The sequence below is a fragment of the Streptopelia decaocto genome (genome assembly GCF_964273445.1).
Source record: "Streptopelia decaocto genome assembly, chromosome: 7".
In the NCBI taxonomy this organism is placed as follows: domain Eukaryota; kingdom Metazoa; phylum Chordata; class Aves; order Columbiformes; family Columbidae; genus Streptopelia; species Streptopelia decaocto.
This window is the reverse complement of record NC_138661.1, coordinates 13391909-13410305: the sequence shown is the minus strand read 5'-3', so window position 1 is coordinate 13410305 and position 18397 is coordinate 13391909. Positions and strand designations below refer to the sequence as shown.

Here is an 18397-nt window from a genome sequence, read left to right as displayed (position 1 = left end):
ATTATACCAATATGTTTTTATGACAGCTTATATTCTTACTACTATGGTGTTTTCTAGGCTCCAAGCCATGTGTACGGTGGACATAGTAGTCATGTAACTAATGTAGATTTTCTCTGTGAAGACACCCATCTCATCTCCACAGGCGGAAAAGATACAAGTATTATGCAGTGGCGAGTCATTTAGAGGAAACATCAGTGTGAACATGCACAGTTGAGTCGACCATGCACAGAACTTATGTATAAACTGTATATTTAAAATGTAACAGTATGTTTGCAGTTTAGCCTGGTCACTGTGATTTTTGTTTAAAAAATTCTTACAAACCTCAGGAAAATTAAGCCCTGTGCTGGTTACCTTACTCAGTCTAGTGATTTTTTTTTTTCATTGTGTCACACCTTAAGAATGATGGTTTTCTCTTCTGTCGTACAATATACAATGCAGTACAAGTTTAATATAAGAAACGTGGCTTGACAGTTTGCAATACAGTGGTATCAGCAGAATGTGACTATCTTAAATGTTTCCTATAAACACTGCTGAAATGGTCACAAAAATGCCTTTCAAAGACTGTATATATGTGCTTATTTGTTTCACTATCTACACTTTGTACTGTATATCTACTTATTCAGAAAAATCTATGACAACATCGAGGTACTGATTTGTTTCTGATGGAGGGTGATGAATAGATACAAAAAGTTAAACTGAGATGTAAGATGCAAAAATGTGTGTTCTAGACCTGAAAATGTGAATGCTGGTAAATTTGCATTCTCTTGGGAATCGCACACCTTGGGTATCACCCGGGAGGAGTTGTGTTCCCTTTCAAGTGAAGCAGCAGGTTATGCCCCAGTTTGACCTGAATATCTCAGCAGGGTTTACAGATGTCTATATGGTTCAGGTTTTCCATATGAGTTTAAATTAAAAATCTTTTTACTTGTATATGAACAATTTCTTTTTGAAAACAGAACAAAAAAGCTTGGCCACATCCCCATTATTGGTTGATATATTTAACTAATATGTATATTAATCAGCATGATGCTATATTGTACATGTATAAGATTTTAGCAGTTCATAACAAATGGTAAGGCAATCTAGCTTTACTTTTTTATGCTTATGGATATTGTATATTTGTATTTTAAGACCAAGTAGACCAAGTCTAAAGATATCTTTTTAAGTGTACCATGAACCTGCAGAGGGTAAAGGAAGTCTCAGAAGCCTACATGAGACATTAATGTGTAACTTCTGGCCCCTGTGTTTTGTGCATGGATGGATATTTATAGTATCAAATAAGATTGTGTTTTGCAATGAAGTAATAGTGGAGGTGGCATAAAATGGTTAAGAAGGCCTTATCAATGTTGATTGTGACACAGATTGAAATGTATTGTTTACTCTGAGGAATGTATCCGAAGAATTTTAAAAGAGGAGTTCTAAACGGACTTGAAAAAGGTAATATTAAAATTTTGCTTGTAATGGACAGTAAAAGTTAATTCTCTGAACTCTAAAGCACTGGTTGTTTAGAGTGATTTAAATGCAATGGAATCAATAAATTTTGAAACTTTTTTATTACATCTCCAACCTCCTACACTGAAAGTGCAGGACACCAATAAACATGTATTAAAGTGAATTTCAATGTATTCTTTCTCTTTAGTAAAATATCTTTGTTTCAATGTGAAACACTTGCTAGAAGAGACAGGCTTTTGCTTAACGATATACATTTGAGACTTCTCAGAGCCGCATTTGCAAATCTTTGGGAATAAAATCTAAATTTCGGGGTACATAATTCCATGAATGAGCATGGCTCTGGGAACGTGATCCCTAATGCACACGGAGAGGGTGAAACTCCAGCTTCACAGCAGGGAAAAAGGACACGCCACATGATTTCACCTGCAACCTGACTCGGTTCTGCCTCCTGGTGCACATCACTTGTCCCTGAGCACCTGGCTGGTGGAGGAGCATCATTCCGCTGCACATGGCAAGGGCTCCTGACAGTTCCTCCGTGTGAGGAACTTGTCCTCAGGCAAGACTTTGGACACCCAGGGTTTCAGGGTGACTTTAACCTGATGTTACCTGGCAGTGTTGCTGAAAGAAGAGCTCTTGCCCCCAGCTGCTTATCCCCGTCCCATGCAGCAGCACAACTGTTGAGGCGGCCACAGGGAGAACCCAGCCAGGAGATGGACCCAAGTAAAAATCAATTTGGGAGGGGGTAAAGATAAAAAGGCCAAGCAAATAACAACTGCTACAAAACAGAAACACCTTTTCCTCAGTTCCCTTTTCTGATTTAGCTGTGCAGCTGTATGAGTGCTTGCACTGAGCTTATGCAGAGGAAGGAGCCATGTGGAAAAGAAAATAGATGGGCGGAGGAGCAAGTGGAACAAATTCTTTTGATGGTGATGTCGATCTGCCTCTGCTTGAAGCCTGTAAAACTAAGGTAGAATATCCCCACCCTTTCTAGGGTTAATCCAATCCTAAGAGGTTGTAATAACCCAAGTGACGGGTTCTCATCTTGTCTGGATTCTTGGTTGATTATACCACGATACCTTCTGTTTATTAATTTGTTGTACTTTTGCAGATGGAGTGCTTTCAGGGTTTTCTGCTTTCAGAATTGCAGGTGATTTGTCATTACTTGCAGCAGGCAAACAGAGCTGCAAATTAGGTTGGCTCATTTCCTTGTCATCCTTCTCCCTACTCTTGGGATGTAATAATGTAGTTGTGATCCCCTTCTTCATTTTAAACTGTTATCCCTTACAAGAAATAGATGAGGAATCCTGCAAGTCCATCCCTAGGGTTACTGATCAAAGGGGATTTTCAACAATCCCAGCCCATCTGTGCGTCTTCTGCCTCTCTAACTTTTGCTGTTAAATGTGTCTTTGTTCCTCTGTGAAAACCTGATACACGTATTAGCTGAATTGGCAAATGGTGGGTAACGTCTTGAGCCAAATATTCGTTTGATGACTGTTAAAGTGGTTCTTCTTTCTTTATCCAGGAAAGCCTACACAATCTTGCCATTGTTATATATAATCCTCAGTTCTTCCCACTTCCACCCTTGTTCTGTGGTTCTTGCATTTATTTTTTTTTCCAGGAGCATCCTCTTTTTGCTTTAAAATAATATTTTTTTTAAAGAAGAAAAAAAAATGAAGGAGTTATTTGCAAACATTGTGTATTTCACTCCCTCAGCAGCACCTGGGACTCTGACACTGGTTCACCTACAGCAGTTGCTTCTCCTGCCCTTTCCCGGAGCGCAGGGCTGGCTCTGCAGTCCATGGTTGGAGACCCGGCCGGGCTTCTGCTCCTGTACCTCCTCCCCCCAGCCTTGGCTGCAGCAGCTACAGCCTCGCTCAAGGAGACTCACTCTCCATGTCTCTGGTGTGTTGCTGTTGTCTACCAAGCATTCAGCTCCTCCCTTTCAACTTCAGTTTTGATTACTGTTTCTTATTTTTTTTCATTTCTAGCACTGCTCATCTGTGACTTCGGCTTCGAGGACCACATCCACCTTAGCCCTCACCTGCGCATTTTGCTGCCCTTCACTGCTTGTGAAACCAGTGGCCCTGGCTGCCTCCCTCAGTGTTTTGGGGCTGAGTTCCTGGTTTCTTACTGTATCTGTATCTACGCTGCTGCTTTGCTTTGCAGTTACAAATATGAGTGACTGCATCTGCTTTTAGCCCCTTTCTCCCTGCCCTACTGGTATGGTGCACTGAGGCGATCAACAGTGTCTCATTTCTCAGCCATCCGCTGTTTGTCTGTGAGCAGCCTTTTAATGTATATCACATATTTCGATTTTTAAATATTTTTAGGGTAGGGATTTTTTTTTCCTCTCCTGTTGTATGGAAATTTGCAGTGGGATATTGTGCTCCTACACTCACTACAACAGTACAACTGTCATATTTGTCCAAAATGATGAGCATGTATAATCAGGTAACACTTCTGTGTCAGGATATTCAAAGTTATTAGCTCCTGAAGTTGAGCATATCTATTCTCTAAGTCTTAAATTATTCAAAAATAATACATATGCTTCCAAAAGACTTCTTCCTCCCTCTTTTATATACTTATAGAGCAAACATAGACTCAATCTGTTTTTTAGGATCATCACCCATTTTGAGTAGAGGCTTTTAATAATTTTATTTACATCTGCCTGTTTTCATATATTTATTTTACTCTTAAAGGACAAATATTTGTAATATATCAAAACTACAGCCTTTTTCAACTTAATGTGTACAATTTGAATTACTACCTGAAAGATTATTATTACATAGATATTTTGCTAGTGCTCAGTTTTGACAGGCTGTTGAAACCTGAGAGGTATTAACAGTTTCCAACAGATGAGCTCTACAAAAATCAGTATTTTTAAAATTTAAAAAAAAAAAAAGTGAAGAAAGGGGATAAGTGTAAGGGAAAGTAAAAAAACTTCAATGTTAGTGAATTGAAAACACCTCACCATTTCAAATGAATAAGAAAATCCTCTCACAAAGCAAATAGTTTTTGTAAAATTGATTTTTTTGCTATTCCAATTAAGACAAGGGCATATTTCCTATGTGAAATGTTTGGATGAAACTTATTCTTCAAACAGAGTAGTGTTAGAAGATAGTACTTCCCTTCAAAATTACACATGTGCTCAGAGAAGCAAGCGGGCTTCTTTGTGGTGGTTTCTCCTCCACCCTGGAACGAGGGCTGTTGACAGATCACTCAACTACATCCTCTAAAATCCTACAGATGGCAGGGAAAATGTCACTGCAATTTCTAGTGAAAAGAACAGATTTACAAGAAGCCTAAACAGAAATTTCTGATTTCTTCCATCACTGGCCGGGGTTCCCAGCTGTGCTGGAGCGGTCCCATCGCTGCCCTCCAGCAGAGATGTCCCGAGGCAGAGCATCTCCTGGCCCAAAAGGTGGGAGATAAGGATCTGGCTCCTGAGGGGAAGGACAGGATCTCACCCAGGTCTCTCTGCTCCTGGATGGAGGCTGCTGGATGAGTGAGTACGTTAGTGGCTCATGCTCCTGCTGGGAGACATTTATGTGTCTCCTTAGTCATGCAATTCTGTGGCAATTTCAATTTTCTTAATGCAACAACGTTGGCCATGAATTCATTAAATAGTTATAGAAGGCTAAGTGCTAATTTACATGGAAGTATTGATAATAGTTCAGCAAAAGCTGCCATCTAGCTCAAAGTTGGGCAGACCTTATTTGTGTCCCTGGTGATAACGACAGGCTCATCTGTGAAAGCTACTCAGGGGACCTGTGTCCATTGGGATGTTTCACAGTGTTGTGAGTTCCTCTTGGTCTCCTGCCAAACATGGAGGTGTAAGAAGGTGCTACACTGCTGGTACCACCAGAGTCTGTGGGCACTTCCTTGGGACCTTGGATTTTGTCTGTGTTTGTATGAAAGCTTGATGTTTTGTACCCCACAAAAAGTGGTTCTTCCTCACCAGCTCCATTCCCAACTTAGCACAGGTTTGCATTTACCATCTTTTGTCTATCTACAAACATTTCCACTCATTTGTAGTGGACATATCTGCACCTTAACGGCTGCCTTTTTGGGTCTAATCTGAGGTGCTGAGGTTACAACCATGAGAAAAGTGGCCTGTTTTCTGGGTCTCCATGCAAGTGAATGTGTTTTAGCAGGAGCTTCTAAGAGACTAACGTTTTAAAAATCTGACCTATGGAATAACCTACAATAAATACATAGCCAGAGGGAAGCAAATTCAGCTGCTCTGTGGATTCTGGCTATGTTTGCTCCAGATTCCAGGTTGTAGGCTGAAGAAATCTCTTTCAGGCTGTTCAGTCATTATGGTTAGAAAGCAAAAATTAAAAAGGCTGGATGATTTCTATAGCCAAGTTGGATTATTGTAATTTGTCATCATTGCCTTGCGCCACAGAGACGTGCTGAAGAGGGAACTGTCTGCTTGAGGCAGCCTGAAGAGAACTCGCCTCTACAAAATCAGTTGCCTTGGCTGTTCATCCTGGATTCAGTTTCTCATGAAGATAAATGTCAGCCTTTTAGGGATCCTTACTTCCTGCCCAGCTTCTCCTTTTCAGCAGCTTTCATTGACATCATAATTCCTAATTTATGACATCAGTGTGTAACCACAGGGGAGGTTATTATGCCAGAGGTTCAAGTGTTTTGGCCTCCTTACAGCACCTAAGAAGAGCAGGAGCTGAGCTCTGAGAGTGTCTGTTGAGGGCTTAAACAGTTGGAGAGCAAGCTGACAGGAGGCTCAGTTTAAGTGCAAAGCCCTCTGGCATTTCCCGTGTGCTCAGCTCCCATTCAGCACAAAATGCGGCCACACGCAGTTTAACAGCCTGGAGAGTCCCAACCATCTCTGACCTCAGGAGCACAGTGTCACCTCTATGCCGAGATCTTTCAGACTAGTTTTGGGTGAGAACACCACTGCTTTTGTTCTCTCTCTCTAAAAAGCTCAAGGCCAAACCATCTTGACCTCGCAAAAGTGGGACCAAGGGCACTTAAAAATAATAAATCAAACAAACAAAAAGAAGCATCTCCTTGCCTGTCTCAGTAAAGCCTTCTTGCAAGAGACAGCAAAGAGACAGACTGTCCTCCAAGGGCACTACAATATGCCCTGATGTGGAATATGCCATATCAAAATAAAGGCTTTGGCAATGCTCAGATGCAGCTACACCATTTGTTACAGGGAAAACTGGAATTGTCAGGTGTGTTTATATTTCCCATTCCTGCCCTCCTGCCCTCACCCTAGCATGAAAGGCATCTCTGGAGATGCTACTGGGGAAACTGGACCACTGTTACCCCGCAGAAGGGTGTGTGGGCTTTGGAAACACCCTTACCAGTTTGGCTTTTGCCCACTGGGCACCTACACACTTGTTTAGTCATGTCTTTTCCTTAAGTTGCATATAAAAGTTGTCAAGGAAAAATCAGGGATGGCCTTGAACAGATAAGGCCAGAGCAGGGGCTGCCTGCACAGCAGAGCTCCCGGCTGCCTGCAGGGCTGCGGCTGCCTGCTCCAGCCCTCCCAGCGACCGCAAACCCTGCTCTCCTGGCGCCTCACGGAAACAGAGAAGTGCCAGGGGGCTCCTCCCTTTCTGAGAGAAAGCACTGACCATCCACCACCACGACCCTGCGGGCGCAATTGGGCTCTTTCCTTGCCTGCCATCTTCACTTGAGGAAGTATAATAAAACATAGAATTAAAGTATATAGCAGTGTAATTTTTCCTACTTATTCTGTCTTTTCCTATACAAGTTGCCCTGCCTGTCTTCTTTCTTTGTTCTTTCCTCTCCTCATTTTTGCCCTTTCCATTTTCCTTTTATCTCCTTGTTAAAAAAAGAAAAATACCTCTGTATTTCCCTCATTTTTCTCTAGTCTCCATTCTCTTACTCCCTTTAGCTCCTGACAACTCTTCTGCCACTTGATCCTTTGTTCCAGCCTCTTGTCATTCTTTTCTTCTTACCCCATGACTGGATGAAGCATTGCTAAAGAAATTCAGGGTTTTGGGAGTCCCCAGTTGCAGCCCTGCTCCAGCTTCATTCTCACCATCTCCCTGCAGCGTGGACCATGGTGATGTGTGTTCCCTCCGTGCCAGTGCCTCCCCAGGGATGTCTTTTGGGCTGCCATAACAAATCTGAGCCGGGACCTAGAACTTTGCCAAATGGTGCCAAAGATCACAGGGAATGTTTTAAGTGGCCAAGCACACAGGCATGGTGATGGGTGAAAACCAAACATCCAGGACTGAACCCCTCTGAGTTCTGGGAATCATTTGCTCTCATTTTGTGCCTGAGTTGAGTAATCATGTTTTCTGCCCCAAGAAGGTGTCCATGAAATTGTGCAACTGAAACCCAGCTTCAGCTTCGGTGAAGTTATGAGTCATGTTGCTGTCTAAAGAATATATATGTATTTTTTTAGAAATAAATGCATATGTGTATTACTGGACACCATATAATAAACCAGTATAATGAAGTGCTCTCAAGGGTGACTTTCATGAGGCTAAATCCTCCTTGCTTAGGAAAAGCCTTCCAAAAATAGTGTACAAAGCAAACTGTTGTGGACATTTGTTCTCTTTGAAAAGAACTAGGTATTTTTTTGGACAAGCCCACAGGAAGGCCCGAGAGTTTCAAGCAAAAGCTCCGAGCTGGACAAATTCAGTGGGAAGAAAATCACAAGACTGTTCCTGCACTGCTGTGTAGCTCTGGATGTGGCATTGACTCACTGTGAAATACAACTGGATGACCTTGAGCTCCTGATATGAGGATATTTACAGAGAATGTTGCCCCAGGCTGTGTGACTATTTAAGGTGGGCATGCTCCTCCTCTTCCTAACACGAAACCCCTGAAGTGACAAGGAGGGCAAGCTTCTAGGCAGTCGTTCCAGCAGGACCAGGATGGGGCAGGTCCATCACAGTTTGCCATGCAGGAGGCGTCAGCCAGGAAAGACGTGACCCTGGGGCCAGGGGTTCTCTGGTGCGGCTCTTTGTTGGGCCATGCAGGAGGATTTGTGATTAGGGGCAGCTGCGAGGGAGAGTGGACAGGCTGGCGAGGCCAGAAAGATGGAGATGGTGGGTCAGGATGTCACCCTGGGGCAAGGGTAGGTGAACCGGCAAGACCAAAGTCTGAAATGATATATGTGTTCATACAAATGAATAGCTTTAAGTCTCTTAGAAGACGTTTAGTCCTGACAGCAGTATGGTGTAAGATTTGTCCCAGCAAAACAATTATTACATGGTTCAATGTTGTCTTTCAATCAACACAGTGATCTTGTGGACACTTGAAGACATCAACATTGATGAAGAAACCTCATGGATTCTGATATAACAAAGATTTCTAACACTGCTCTCTTGTTTCTGTGCTGTTAGAGGCCAGCAAAATTGGCATATGTAACAGTACATAAAATTTCTTCTCCTTTTCTCTCTTGTTTCTTAACATAAGAATAAATAAAATGGCCAGTAAAACTGACAAGTAACCTCACATACTCTGCATTTCTGCATCAGTTCTCAAAACATTTCCTGGGCAATTAAGCCTCCCAACCCTTTGCAAGGGCAGACATTGCACAAGTTTATAGCCAGTGAGGTGTTGCAACTTGCCGAAGGACGGCACCTCTTCTCAGGGGCTGTGCAAGTACAGAGCTGCAGGTGGTGGGAACCACCCCGTACCGAACCCGCTTGGTTGCAGCCCCTTCTGGGCGTCTGCCGGATGTGTCTGTGTTGGGGCATGTGGTGCTTGTAGTTTCATCTCTTTGTAAAGACTCAGGAGTCTCTCTGAAACATCAGGTGCCACTTTACGCTGTGCAGCATACCTACCCAGATAAAAGTCTTTGCTAGTTTTGCTTACTCTAGTTTTACATCTTAACCATGGCGTGATTTACATACATTTCTTTGCCTATTTGATTTGTGCCTGTTATAAACCTAGCTTAAGGAAATTACATTTAAAAAAACTCCCAGATTATCAGTGAACTCACATATGGATTTGCTCTTTTAATCATGTTTTAAGTTCTAGTACAATTTCCATGAAACTTTCTAGTTTAATAAGCATCCTCCTTGCCTTATGCTGTCTCCCATATGTTGCATACGCTGGTCAATGACCCACACTCTAAAGGATTAGTCAGATGATCGTAACAAGAAAATAGGTTTTATTTTTGCCATTATTTGTTCATAAGCTTGCTGCTTTCAGCAACTCCATCACAAACTATGGGGAAGAGCTTCTCCAAGCCACTGTCACTCGATGGAGACGGTGTATCAAATCTATGGTCTGACACAGTTTTTCCTTTATACAAACATTTATCGTGCCTTCTAGGAAATTTAGGATAATTGCTCATAAGAAAGGACTATAAGCTTTGGTTTCAAACAAATGAGGAAGCCCCTTAGTGACAGGGGAATCTTCTTCTTTAGGAAAGACCTTATCTGTGTGAAATGAGCTTAGATTAATTGGTGGGGTGATTTGGGAAGAGGGTGGCACAGACCTGCTAAGGGACAGGGAAGGCAGGAGCTGGGTTCTGTGCTAATGAGGCACAGAAGGGGTGGCAGTTCCATCCCCCTGGCCTCTCAGTAATTCTGTTCCTAATTATTTTTTTTAACATCTTAATGATCATTGAAAACAGCAATTATCAGAAACACATTAGCTACCAAGAAACAAACATGGCCTTGAATGAAAGTCATAGACATTATTACTACCAGGAGTTTTGTTGCTGTCATATTGTTGTTGTTGTTATTGTTGTAGTATAATTTTGTTTGGTATGGGGCTGCAGCAGGCAGCAGCAAGGCTTGACAAGCAAATGGGGAAATAAGTCCCTGGGGCATCAGATCTATGGCTTGATTTTTGCAGCATCCATTCTAGTGGCATAGGCTACTATTACAGTAAAAATAAGCACTATATGGAAACCTTATGGAAAACCTTAACTTTTTAGAGAAACAGAAATGCAAATGTAAAGTATTTATATTAAACACATGCCCCACTGCTTCACTCCCTACCCCCTGCACAGGCTGTGCCATGTCCGATTGCCTCTAGCGCGGTCCTGCAGTTTGTTTGTGCTGCACTACGGGCAGGTTTCCTGAGATCTCACAATCCTTTCCAGCCACCTGTGCTGCCCCGCAGCCCACTTTCCCCCACCCGCACCCCCTGCACCTTCCCAAAACTGCCTCTGCACACACTGAGAGGGGCTACAGCTCCCTTGCCCCTCAGGGCACATGTGGACAGAGGTGGGTCCCAGGGTCTCAGTGACTGGAGCAGTGGCAATTGACACAGGGACATGCCAAGCAACCATTTCAGACACAATGTGCACACACGTGCTACCTGCCTGAAAGCCTACTGCTGTGGGATTACCTGGGATTACATGGTTGCTGGGTTTTGTGTCCAAATTAGATAATGCATAACTCAGGGAGATCTGTGGGAGATGAACTCTCAAATTTTCAGTTTGAAAAGTCTTTAGTCTCTTGAGAACTGCCAATGAATTTACGGTGATATACGCATTAAAGACCTGAGAAACAATTGCAGTATTTGGTCCTTCATGGTGCCAGATCATTGACGATATGTAAGTGACACAACTTTCAATATCGCCTTTTTCTAGTGGGTGATGCATGGGAAAAGTCAAAGAGAGGGAAAGTGGAAGCTCCAGGCTCTGGTCCTGCAAAGCAGCCGTTCCCACTGGTGGAGATCATCACCATGTGGTTCACCCTGCACTCGAGAGCTGGCAGGAGGTGACTGGAAGGAGAAGAGCAGAGGGCCAGGGATGGGACTGGCTTGTGGAACAGGGAGGAAAGTTGGATGGGAAGGAACAGCACAGCTGGGAGGAGGCCCAGGTCACCCTGAGGTGGGCAGGAAGGTGGATGCAGAGGATGGACACGGCTGACAGCAGGATGAGAGAGCTCCCAGGGAAACTCATCTGGGACAGGTGGAAAGGGTGAAGGCACGGAAAACAGAACTTCCCTGCAATAGTAACTGAAAATAGAATTTTTGCCCTTGCTTCCAACTACAAAAGCACCCATTTTTGACGCTGGTACACAGGACCCCTACAGCACTTTGCAGAGGAGCGGTCTGCAACTACGGCACTGCCCCTGCTCCAGCCGGGAACGCGGCGCGTCCGCTTCCCCGAGCCCTCGGCTCGACACCGGCACCGGCCGAGGAGCCCGGAACCGCCGGTCCGTGCCGCTCCCGGTGCGCAGCCGCTCCCCACGCCCACGCCCTGCCTCACCTGCGCAACCCCCACGGGGGGCAGCGGGGGGGAGGCCGGGCACGACTCCCCATCCCCCCGCGGGTGGAGCCGCGGAGGCTGCGCGGGGCGGGGCGGGGCGGAGCGGGGGGGCGGTGCGGCCCCGCCGCGCGTGGGAGCGGAGTGGGGCGGGCGGCGGCAGCGGCGCTTTGTCCTGCCCACACACACAGACACACTCAGCGCAGCCGGGCGGGAGCCGGCAACATGGCCGGGCCGGCGGAGGGGCTGCCCGCCGCCGCGCTGCCCGGATAGCGCCGCGGGGCCCGGCGCTGCGAGTGGGGCGGCGCCGCCGCCGGAGCCCCCCCCGGCCGCCGCCCGCCCCCGGCCCCGGCCGCCGCCGCCGCGCCCCGCCGGGAAGATGAGGTGAGTGCGGGCGGCCCGGGATGCGCAGCGCCGAGCGCCGCGGGCAGGGCGCCCCCCGAGCCGGCCTGCGGGGGTAGGGGGTGTCCGCGGTCCCCCCGCGATGGTGTCACGCCGTGGGGGGTGGGGATTTCCTGTGCGAGTGGAGGGCGGAGGAGAGGTTAAGCAATGCGGCGCTTCCTAGTCTTTCGCCGGATGGATAATACGAGTGGGTGGTGACATTTTTGGCATGTTTGACTGTCAGTGCCTAAATCCATATGACAGATTATCTCGGCGGTTACAAAAGGCTGTAAAGCGCTTTGAAAATAGTGCTGCGATGTACAGCCAGGGATCGTGCTTAATGCTGCTGTGCTTCGCAGCCAGAGGGTTCGGCCAGATGAGACTCGGACAAAGTACCCTCCGGGCGGTAGGGACAACGTGCGGGGTTGTGAGAGAGGAGATCCGGAGAGAGGAGATGAGATTTCTCCCGAGCATCCAGCACAGGTCGTGCCTGATCTCCCGGAGTCTCGTCAGGCAGTGAGTGCTCCAACTCGTAGTTTTCCCGAGGTCAGTTTCTCTATTTTGAATACGAAAAGCAAAAAACCCACAAACAACGCACAGATTTCCTGCAGCCAGATAAGTGCCTGGTGGAAGGAAGATGTTATTTGTTTTGGTTCATGCTCTTCCAAATCTATCTTTTTCCTCATTTATTCAAGAGTTCACTTGAGCTGTCAGTATCTCAGAGCAACCCAGCCTCTGATTCATCTTCAAATACTAGTGATTCTTTCCACTTAATTACTATCTTCAGCAAGGTAAAACCACTTTGGGAAACCTTAAAAATTGAAAGAACAGTTTGAAGCCAGTTACCTTTCTGTAGTGCCTGATGCCTGAATTCCAAGTTTGGCATTGCTCCTTGGAAGTGCAGTGGAAGTCTAAAAACCTTTGTCTGCATTTACAGTTACATTTATTCCTGACGCTATCACATGTGCTGAAGGGTTGGAGCTGCATAGATTTATTTAGTCATTTATCTTACCAATAGTTTTCTTCACTTCCTTAAAATTACATTCTCGGGATGGGCTGAAAGCACATGAGCCTGCAGTGTAATGCGACTGGTAGCCTAAATCCCTCTGGTCTCCATACACAATGTGTATCTATCTCCATCAGTCTCCCCTGGTCTGATCGTGATGCTGCTCAGAGACCTCCAGAGATCAAACACAAGAGAGGGCAGTGGATTTTTCGCTTGTTCCCTCCCATTCAGTTAGTAGCCCAGTTGGCAGAGCTCTTCTCCCATGAAGAAAAGCTGACTTTCTCACTCAAGCACACATTTCACCCCTGAGGGGGCACCAGGGGCTAGTTGGAAGGCTGGAAGAGTTTTAACTTTCTCCCACTGAAGGCACTCTGCTCCATATGAACTTTTGCAGTTGGTGGTTGTGTTTTCTGTTGGAAGAGGCAGCAGGAAAGAGAGAGACCCACAAAGATAACCTGTAAATTAGAGTCCCATAATGCACCCAAAGAGATCCCCACCATGACAGATGGGGCACTCTCTGAGGAGGCGGGAGCTACAGGGCATTTTGGAAAGAAAAAGCAGCTTCACTCCACGAGGGGCTCAGGACTTCTCCATGTCCTCACTTTCGATGATGATGGAGAGGGTGCTTCTCTAGGTTGGACACCTCATGCCAGGCTGTGTCACATCTAGGTAATGGAGCCGACCCCCGGAGCTGGGCTGTGTGTGACTCAGTACAGCTGCCCTGTTTTCCTCATATAATGCTTAAAACAGTCTTTGCATACAATCACCACTGTTGTAGTTTAACATATATGCTTGGTTGGTGTTATTTGTATTTGATGGTGTTTTGGTTTTGTTTGTTTGGTTGGTTTTAATGCTTTCTTGTTTTTAAAGGTTTACATAACTGATTTTTTTTGCCTCCTTATACAGTTACTACTGAATAGGTTGTACTTGTCAGTAAATACATGTCTGCAAATCACTTAAAGCCTCTTTCAGTAACAATCCTTGTTTAATAAATATAGGCTATATAATTCCAAAAGACCCTGGCAGTCTATACAATCATTTAATAAAAACCTTCTTAAAACATTTGCTTAGCTATGTGTGTTTTATTTATATTGCTTTTTTTGTGGTGAATAGGTTACAATGCTATTCTTTGCACAGTTGCATTTATGTGATGGTTTCAATTTTTTGATAATTTATGTCTTCACTTCAAAGGTGTAGTGTGTATAGTGGGTGTACCACAGGTTTTAGTAATAAAACAGATTATAATAGATGTTCTGTCTCAGAAGTGGATTAGGATTCCTAGGTGGAAAATGCTAAAGTGCAGAGGTGTTATTACTGCTTAGAATATAAAAATATTCATTTAGTACAATAAATATTGAGGTTATTCTCCAGCAGATATTAATTTATTCTTGGAAGTAACAGAATTAGCTCATAATTGGGAAGATGTCTATGAATAGCACTGTAGATGAAACTAAGATGTTTACATTATTTCAACAGAGGTGTAACCTTGCATTTAATTTCATAGTTGTAGTTTATAAATCACGTGTATTTCAGTGGTCTCTGTTATTAAAAATAAAAACCACCTATAGCATTTTGAGTTCATCCCGGAAAAAGTCTTCCCTGTCTGTCTCTTTGCCATGAGTGTGGTGAGTGCGAGCTGGCTCTGCGCTGCGGTCCTGAGGCAATGATGTGGGGAAAGCCTCCCACCTCCAGCACTTCCTTTTTTCTAAACAGAACATACAGAATATCCAGAGAAGGAAACAACCTCTAAATTAGATTATTCAGATTAAAAGTACTCTTTTGTGGGAATATATGCTTTTATCAAAAGTGAGGTAATGAGTTCAATATAGAAGTTGTTGGGGAAAATGGTTTCCCTTAGCACCTTAACATTTGTAGAGTGCTCTGGCTAAAGTCAGCCTTTTTGTTCTGACATTCCTGTATAGCTGCCAACTGAAAATCCTAAAAAGCTGTTGTATTTAGGCCTGATTTAAAGGGATGGAGCAAGACCATGAGAAAAAGAGAACTGAATATTCATAGAATAAGCTTGTTTTAGTAACACAAAGTGTATATACATCATTCATCTTAAGCCTTTTGTTTTCACACATAAACAAGTGAAGTCTTTACATTTCTTCCAATAAACACAATGTATTGAGCATTTAATTGTCTTCCACATTTTCTATTCATTAAGCAATTCATGGGATAACTCAAGAGTTTTGCCAATGCTTTTAGTTTGCTTGGAGTAACTGGAGCTGTATGTATACAGTGTCATTTTCTATGTTTTCTTTTTCTTTACTGTTTCTTTCTGATTCCATCTGTAACGAATTAGAGAGAATGCGTTGTTTGTGTTTATAATGTTGTCAGAATTGGGGTTACTGACCTCACTGGCCTTGTGGCCCAGTGTACTCTTTCCTCCAGGAAAGTAGTAGCATCCCCTGAGATGGATAATCAAATCAAGTTGTCTATAAAGTGTCTTTTAACCTTGTCACTTAGTAATTGATTTGTGAGTTGGAACAATACGCTTGTAACTTGGTTAATTTTTGTTTAAATTGAAACCTCTGTCCTGCCATGTTCTGACTCCTGCTATGTATGTGCCTTGGCATTGCGATGTGCATGGCTGTGGGCTCTTGGGGATGACTGTGAGCTGTCACACCACCACCTACAATCACACCTTTTGGTATGTTTAGGTTTGCAGCCTTTTGAGCCGAACCTGTGCTGTGCAGTTCTGCCAGCATCACTCCATGAGAAAACACCCAGTCCTCTGGCTGTCACAGTTTCGTCAGCAAAATCCCAAGTGTGGCTACTATGCTGCTAACAGAAAATTGCTTTTGTTTGCTCCCCTTAGATCTGTAGAGAGGCAGTTTAGCTCTAGCTGCAGACAAACTCCTTTGTCAGCAAATTTTGGACCTCTGCTGAAGGTTGGGCTGTGGCTCATCAGGAACCGAGCGATGCTGCGGTTCCGTCAATGTACCCTCACTGTTGGGACGTGTGAGCAGGCAGGCCAGTTGTACCGATTTTATACTAATTGTTATTCTGTACTCTTTAAAAACACGCTTATTTTCCCCTCTCTAAAATAAAGGACAAATTCTGGACATCTTTTTTTGCATTCCCCCTTTTTTGACATGTTCTATATTCTTTGTAATGGTATAATGGAGGCTGAAAGCCATCTTTCAAGTGAGAGTGTGCAGGTCTGTTTAACTCAATATTGTGGTTTTGTGCGATGTTTCACTCTGTCCTTTCCCGGATCACTCAGACTGTGTTAAACAGCAGATGTCCTAATGCAGGGCAGCTTCATTAGAAGTGTGTCATCATTAAAGGTACCTGCATAGTCTTTCTTTGTACTTGCCTAGGTACTTCCTTTGGGCACTACTACACTACTAACTTTGTAAGTATTTAAGTATTTGTAAGTATTTCTTGTAAGAAATCATCAAAATCTTCTCAAAGGTGCAAACACAGTTCAGGCCTAAATAATTTCCCGTATCCTAAAGCTTAGCACTTTTGTGATTTCTTTCCTTTTTTTCTTGCTGTCTGTCACAGTTTCTCTCAGTTCTGGGAACTGTGTAAAATAAGCAGTGTTGAACCTCTTTAGAAAAGATTTCAAAAGCTGCTGCCAAAATAAAATTAATCCTGACTCATGTTCAATCCTAATAATTACAGAATTAAAATAAATTGGGTGAGCTATAGATTTTCTGAGTCTGAGAAGGTCACTACAGATATTTCAGGCTCCTTTGCTGAATCTGAATCTTAGTATTATCTCATTCAGTTTCTGTTTATATTAAAAAATTAGCTGATATTGTCCTTCATTACAGTAGATAGGCAGTAAAAACTGCTCCAGTGTACACAGGTATTGCTCCTACAGGAGGATGGGATAGTTTTGGGATATATTTTCTGTTTTCTTCACAGCCATTGCAGAACATTAGGGATCCACGGTGCTTCCTCCCATTTCTTTTTCTCAGCTGTGTGTCTAGGTTTAGTTTCTCAGGAGCACGGAGCAGAGGTGAAGTAGCTGTGCCACCATTTCTTCATCTCACCCCGTTGTTCTCCCTCAGGCAGATTTCATCCACAGTCTCCTACCCAAGACTTCCATTTCATCTGCTTCTTGATCTAATGTGCCGTGATGAGGGGAAGTGACCAAAAGCCGCCATCAAAGCTCCCACCAAGATGCATTTGAGTTGTGCACCAGAAAAGTCGCCATCCTTGCTGGAGCGTGGCTATAATGCAGCCCAGGGAGAAGACACCAGACATCCAGACAGGGGGCATTGAGGCCCCTAGGGCACAAGTCATGGCAGCACACAGCCTTGCTGGGGCTAATCTGCCTTGTTCCCAGCTGATGAGCCCACAGGGAGCTCTGCAGTGCATGTGTTGGCTGTTTCCCAGTGCCTGGCCTAGCGGAGACGTTTCTGTCCTGCACTGTAGAAGGGGAGAAACCTGATAGTTCATCCAGCATGGTCTGCTTGGGATGAGCCCATGTTCATGGGTGTGTGTGCACGTCACCCAGTAACACTCAAAGAGTGTCTGAGTCTGTGAAATTGAAAACAGTCCAAATTTGTCCTTTTTTTTTTTTTTTTCTTTTTCATTTCTGGGGTATTTAGCACTGCAGAATGTTTCTTCCTGTGAGACTTGGAATTTTTGCTTTGAGCAAACACTCAGAGTGGTATTGACAGTCTTTCCAAGACTATTCTTCACTTGAGAGTTATAAAAGTATTAGGCATATCTATTTTTATTAATCAGAGGAGACAGACTGGGCAAGTCCTTACCAAAAATTTGAGCCTGGAAACCTCCTTCACATTTCTGACTATCCAAAGCGCCATTTTGTAACATCACAACAACTAGTGAAGCATTACATTTCCCTGGATATTTCACAGTCCTGGAGTGGAAGAGACCTGTGGGGGCCAGAAACTTTTGATTTTCCTTCTTGGTGAAGGCATTCAAGCCTTATACTTGTTTCAAGTTCAGTGTTAGTTTATACATTTCTTCTAAGTTCTCCTTCCTGTTCCCCTCAGCTGTGCCAAGTTAGCAATTTGTGGTTTGGTAGGGTGAACCAGATCATGAATTCTTTACATACAAAGGCAGAAGAAAAGAAAATTCACACTTTCCATACACAAAGGGTGTATATACAGGGTAGGAGCAAGCAGAAGGTTCAGGCAGTGCTCCCTGGTGCCACTAGAAATGCTCATGGAACAGTTTCTCCTGGGAACAATATTACTACAAACTAAGATTTGGCTTTTACTGAGATGCTATTCTTGCTCTTCTTATCCATCACAGACCCTCCTACCCAGGCTCCCCAGTGCTTGCATTACAAACTGTGTAGCCTAGCTGGTAGCATGGGTGAGCATTTTCCACTTACTAACCATGATTCCAGTCGAAACAAGGTATTTTCCACCTGGGTTCATGATGAAGAG

General features: G+C 44.1%; 2 protein-coding genes across 8 annotated transcripts in view; both read left to right on the top strand.

The window, feature by feature from the left end:
* Positions 1–1615, top strand: part of EML1 (EMAP like 1) — a 131246-nt gene extending 129631 nt beyond the window's left edge. For all 7 annotated transcript variants that reach the window (XM_082058219.1, XM_082058223.1, XM_082058222.1 and 4 more), the window contains one exon: positions 58–1615. In XM_082058219.1, coding sequence (XP_081914345.1) covers positions 58–183 — 126 coding nt within the window. In that variant the 3' untranslated portion in view covers positions 184–1615. The remainder of the gene's footprint in view (positions 1–57) is intronic.
* Positions 1616–11776: 10161 nt separating this feature from the next.
* The window catches only part of EVL (Enah/Vasp-like), a 156376-nt gene continuing 149755 nt past the window's right edge, over positions 11777–18397 (top strand). The window contains exon 1 of the mRNA XM_082058773.1: positions 11777–12016. Coding sequence (XP_081914899.1) covers positions 12012–12016 — 5 coding nt within the window. The 5' untranslated portion in view covers positions 11777–12011. The remainder of the gene's footprint in view (positions 12017–18397) is intronic.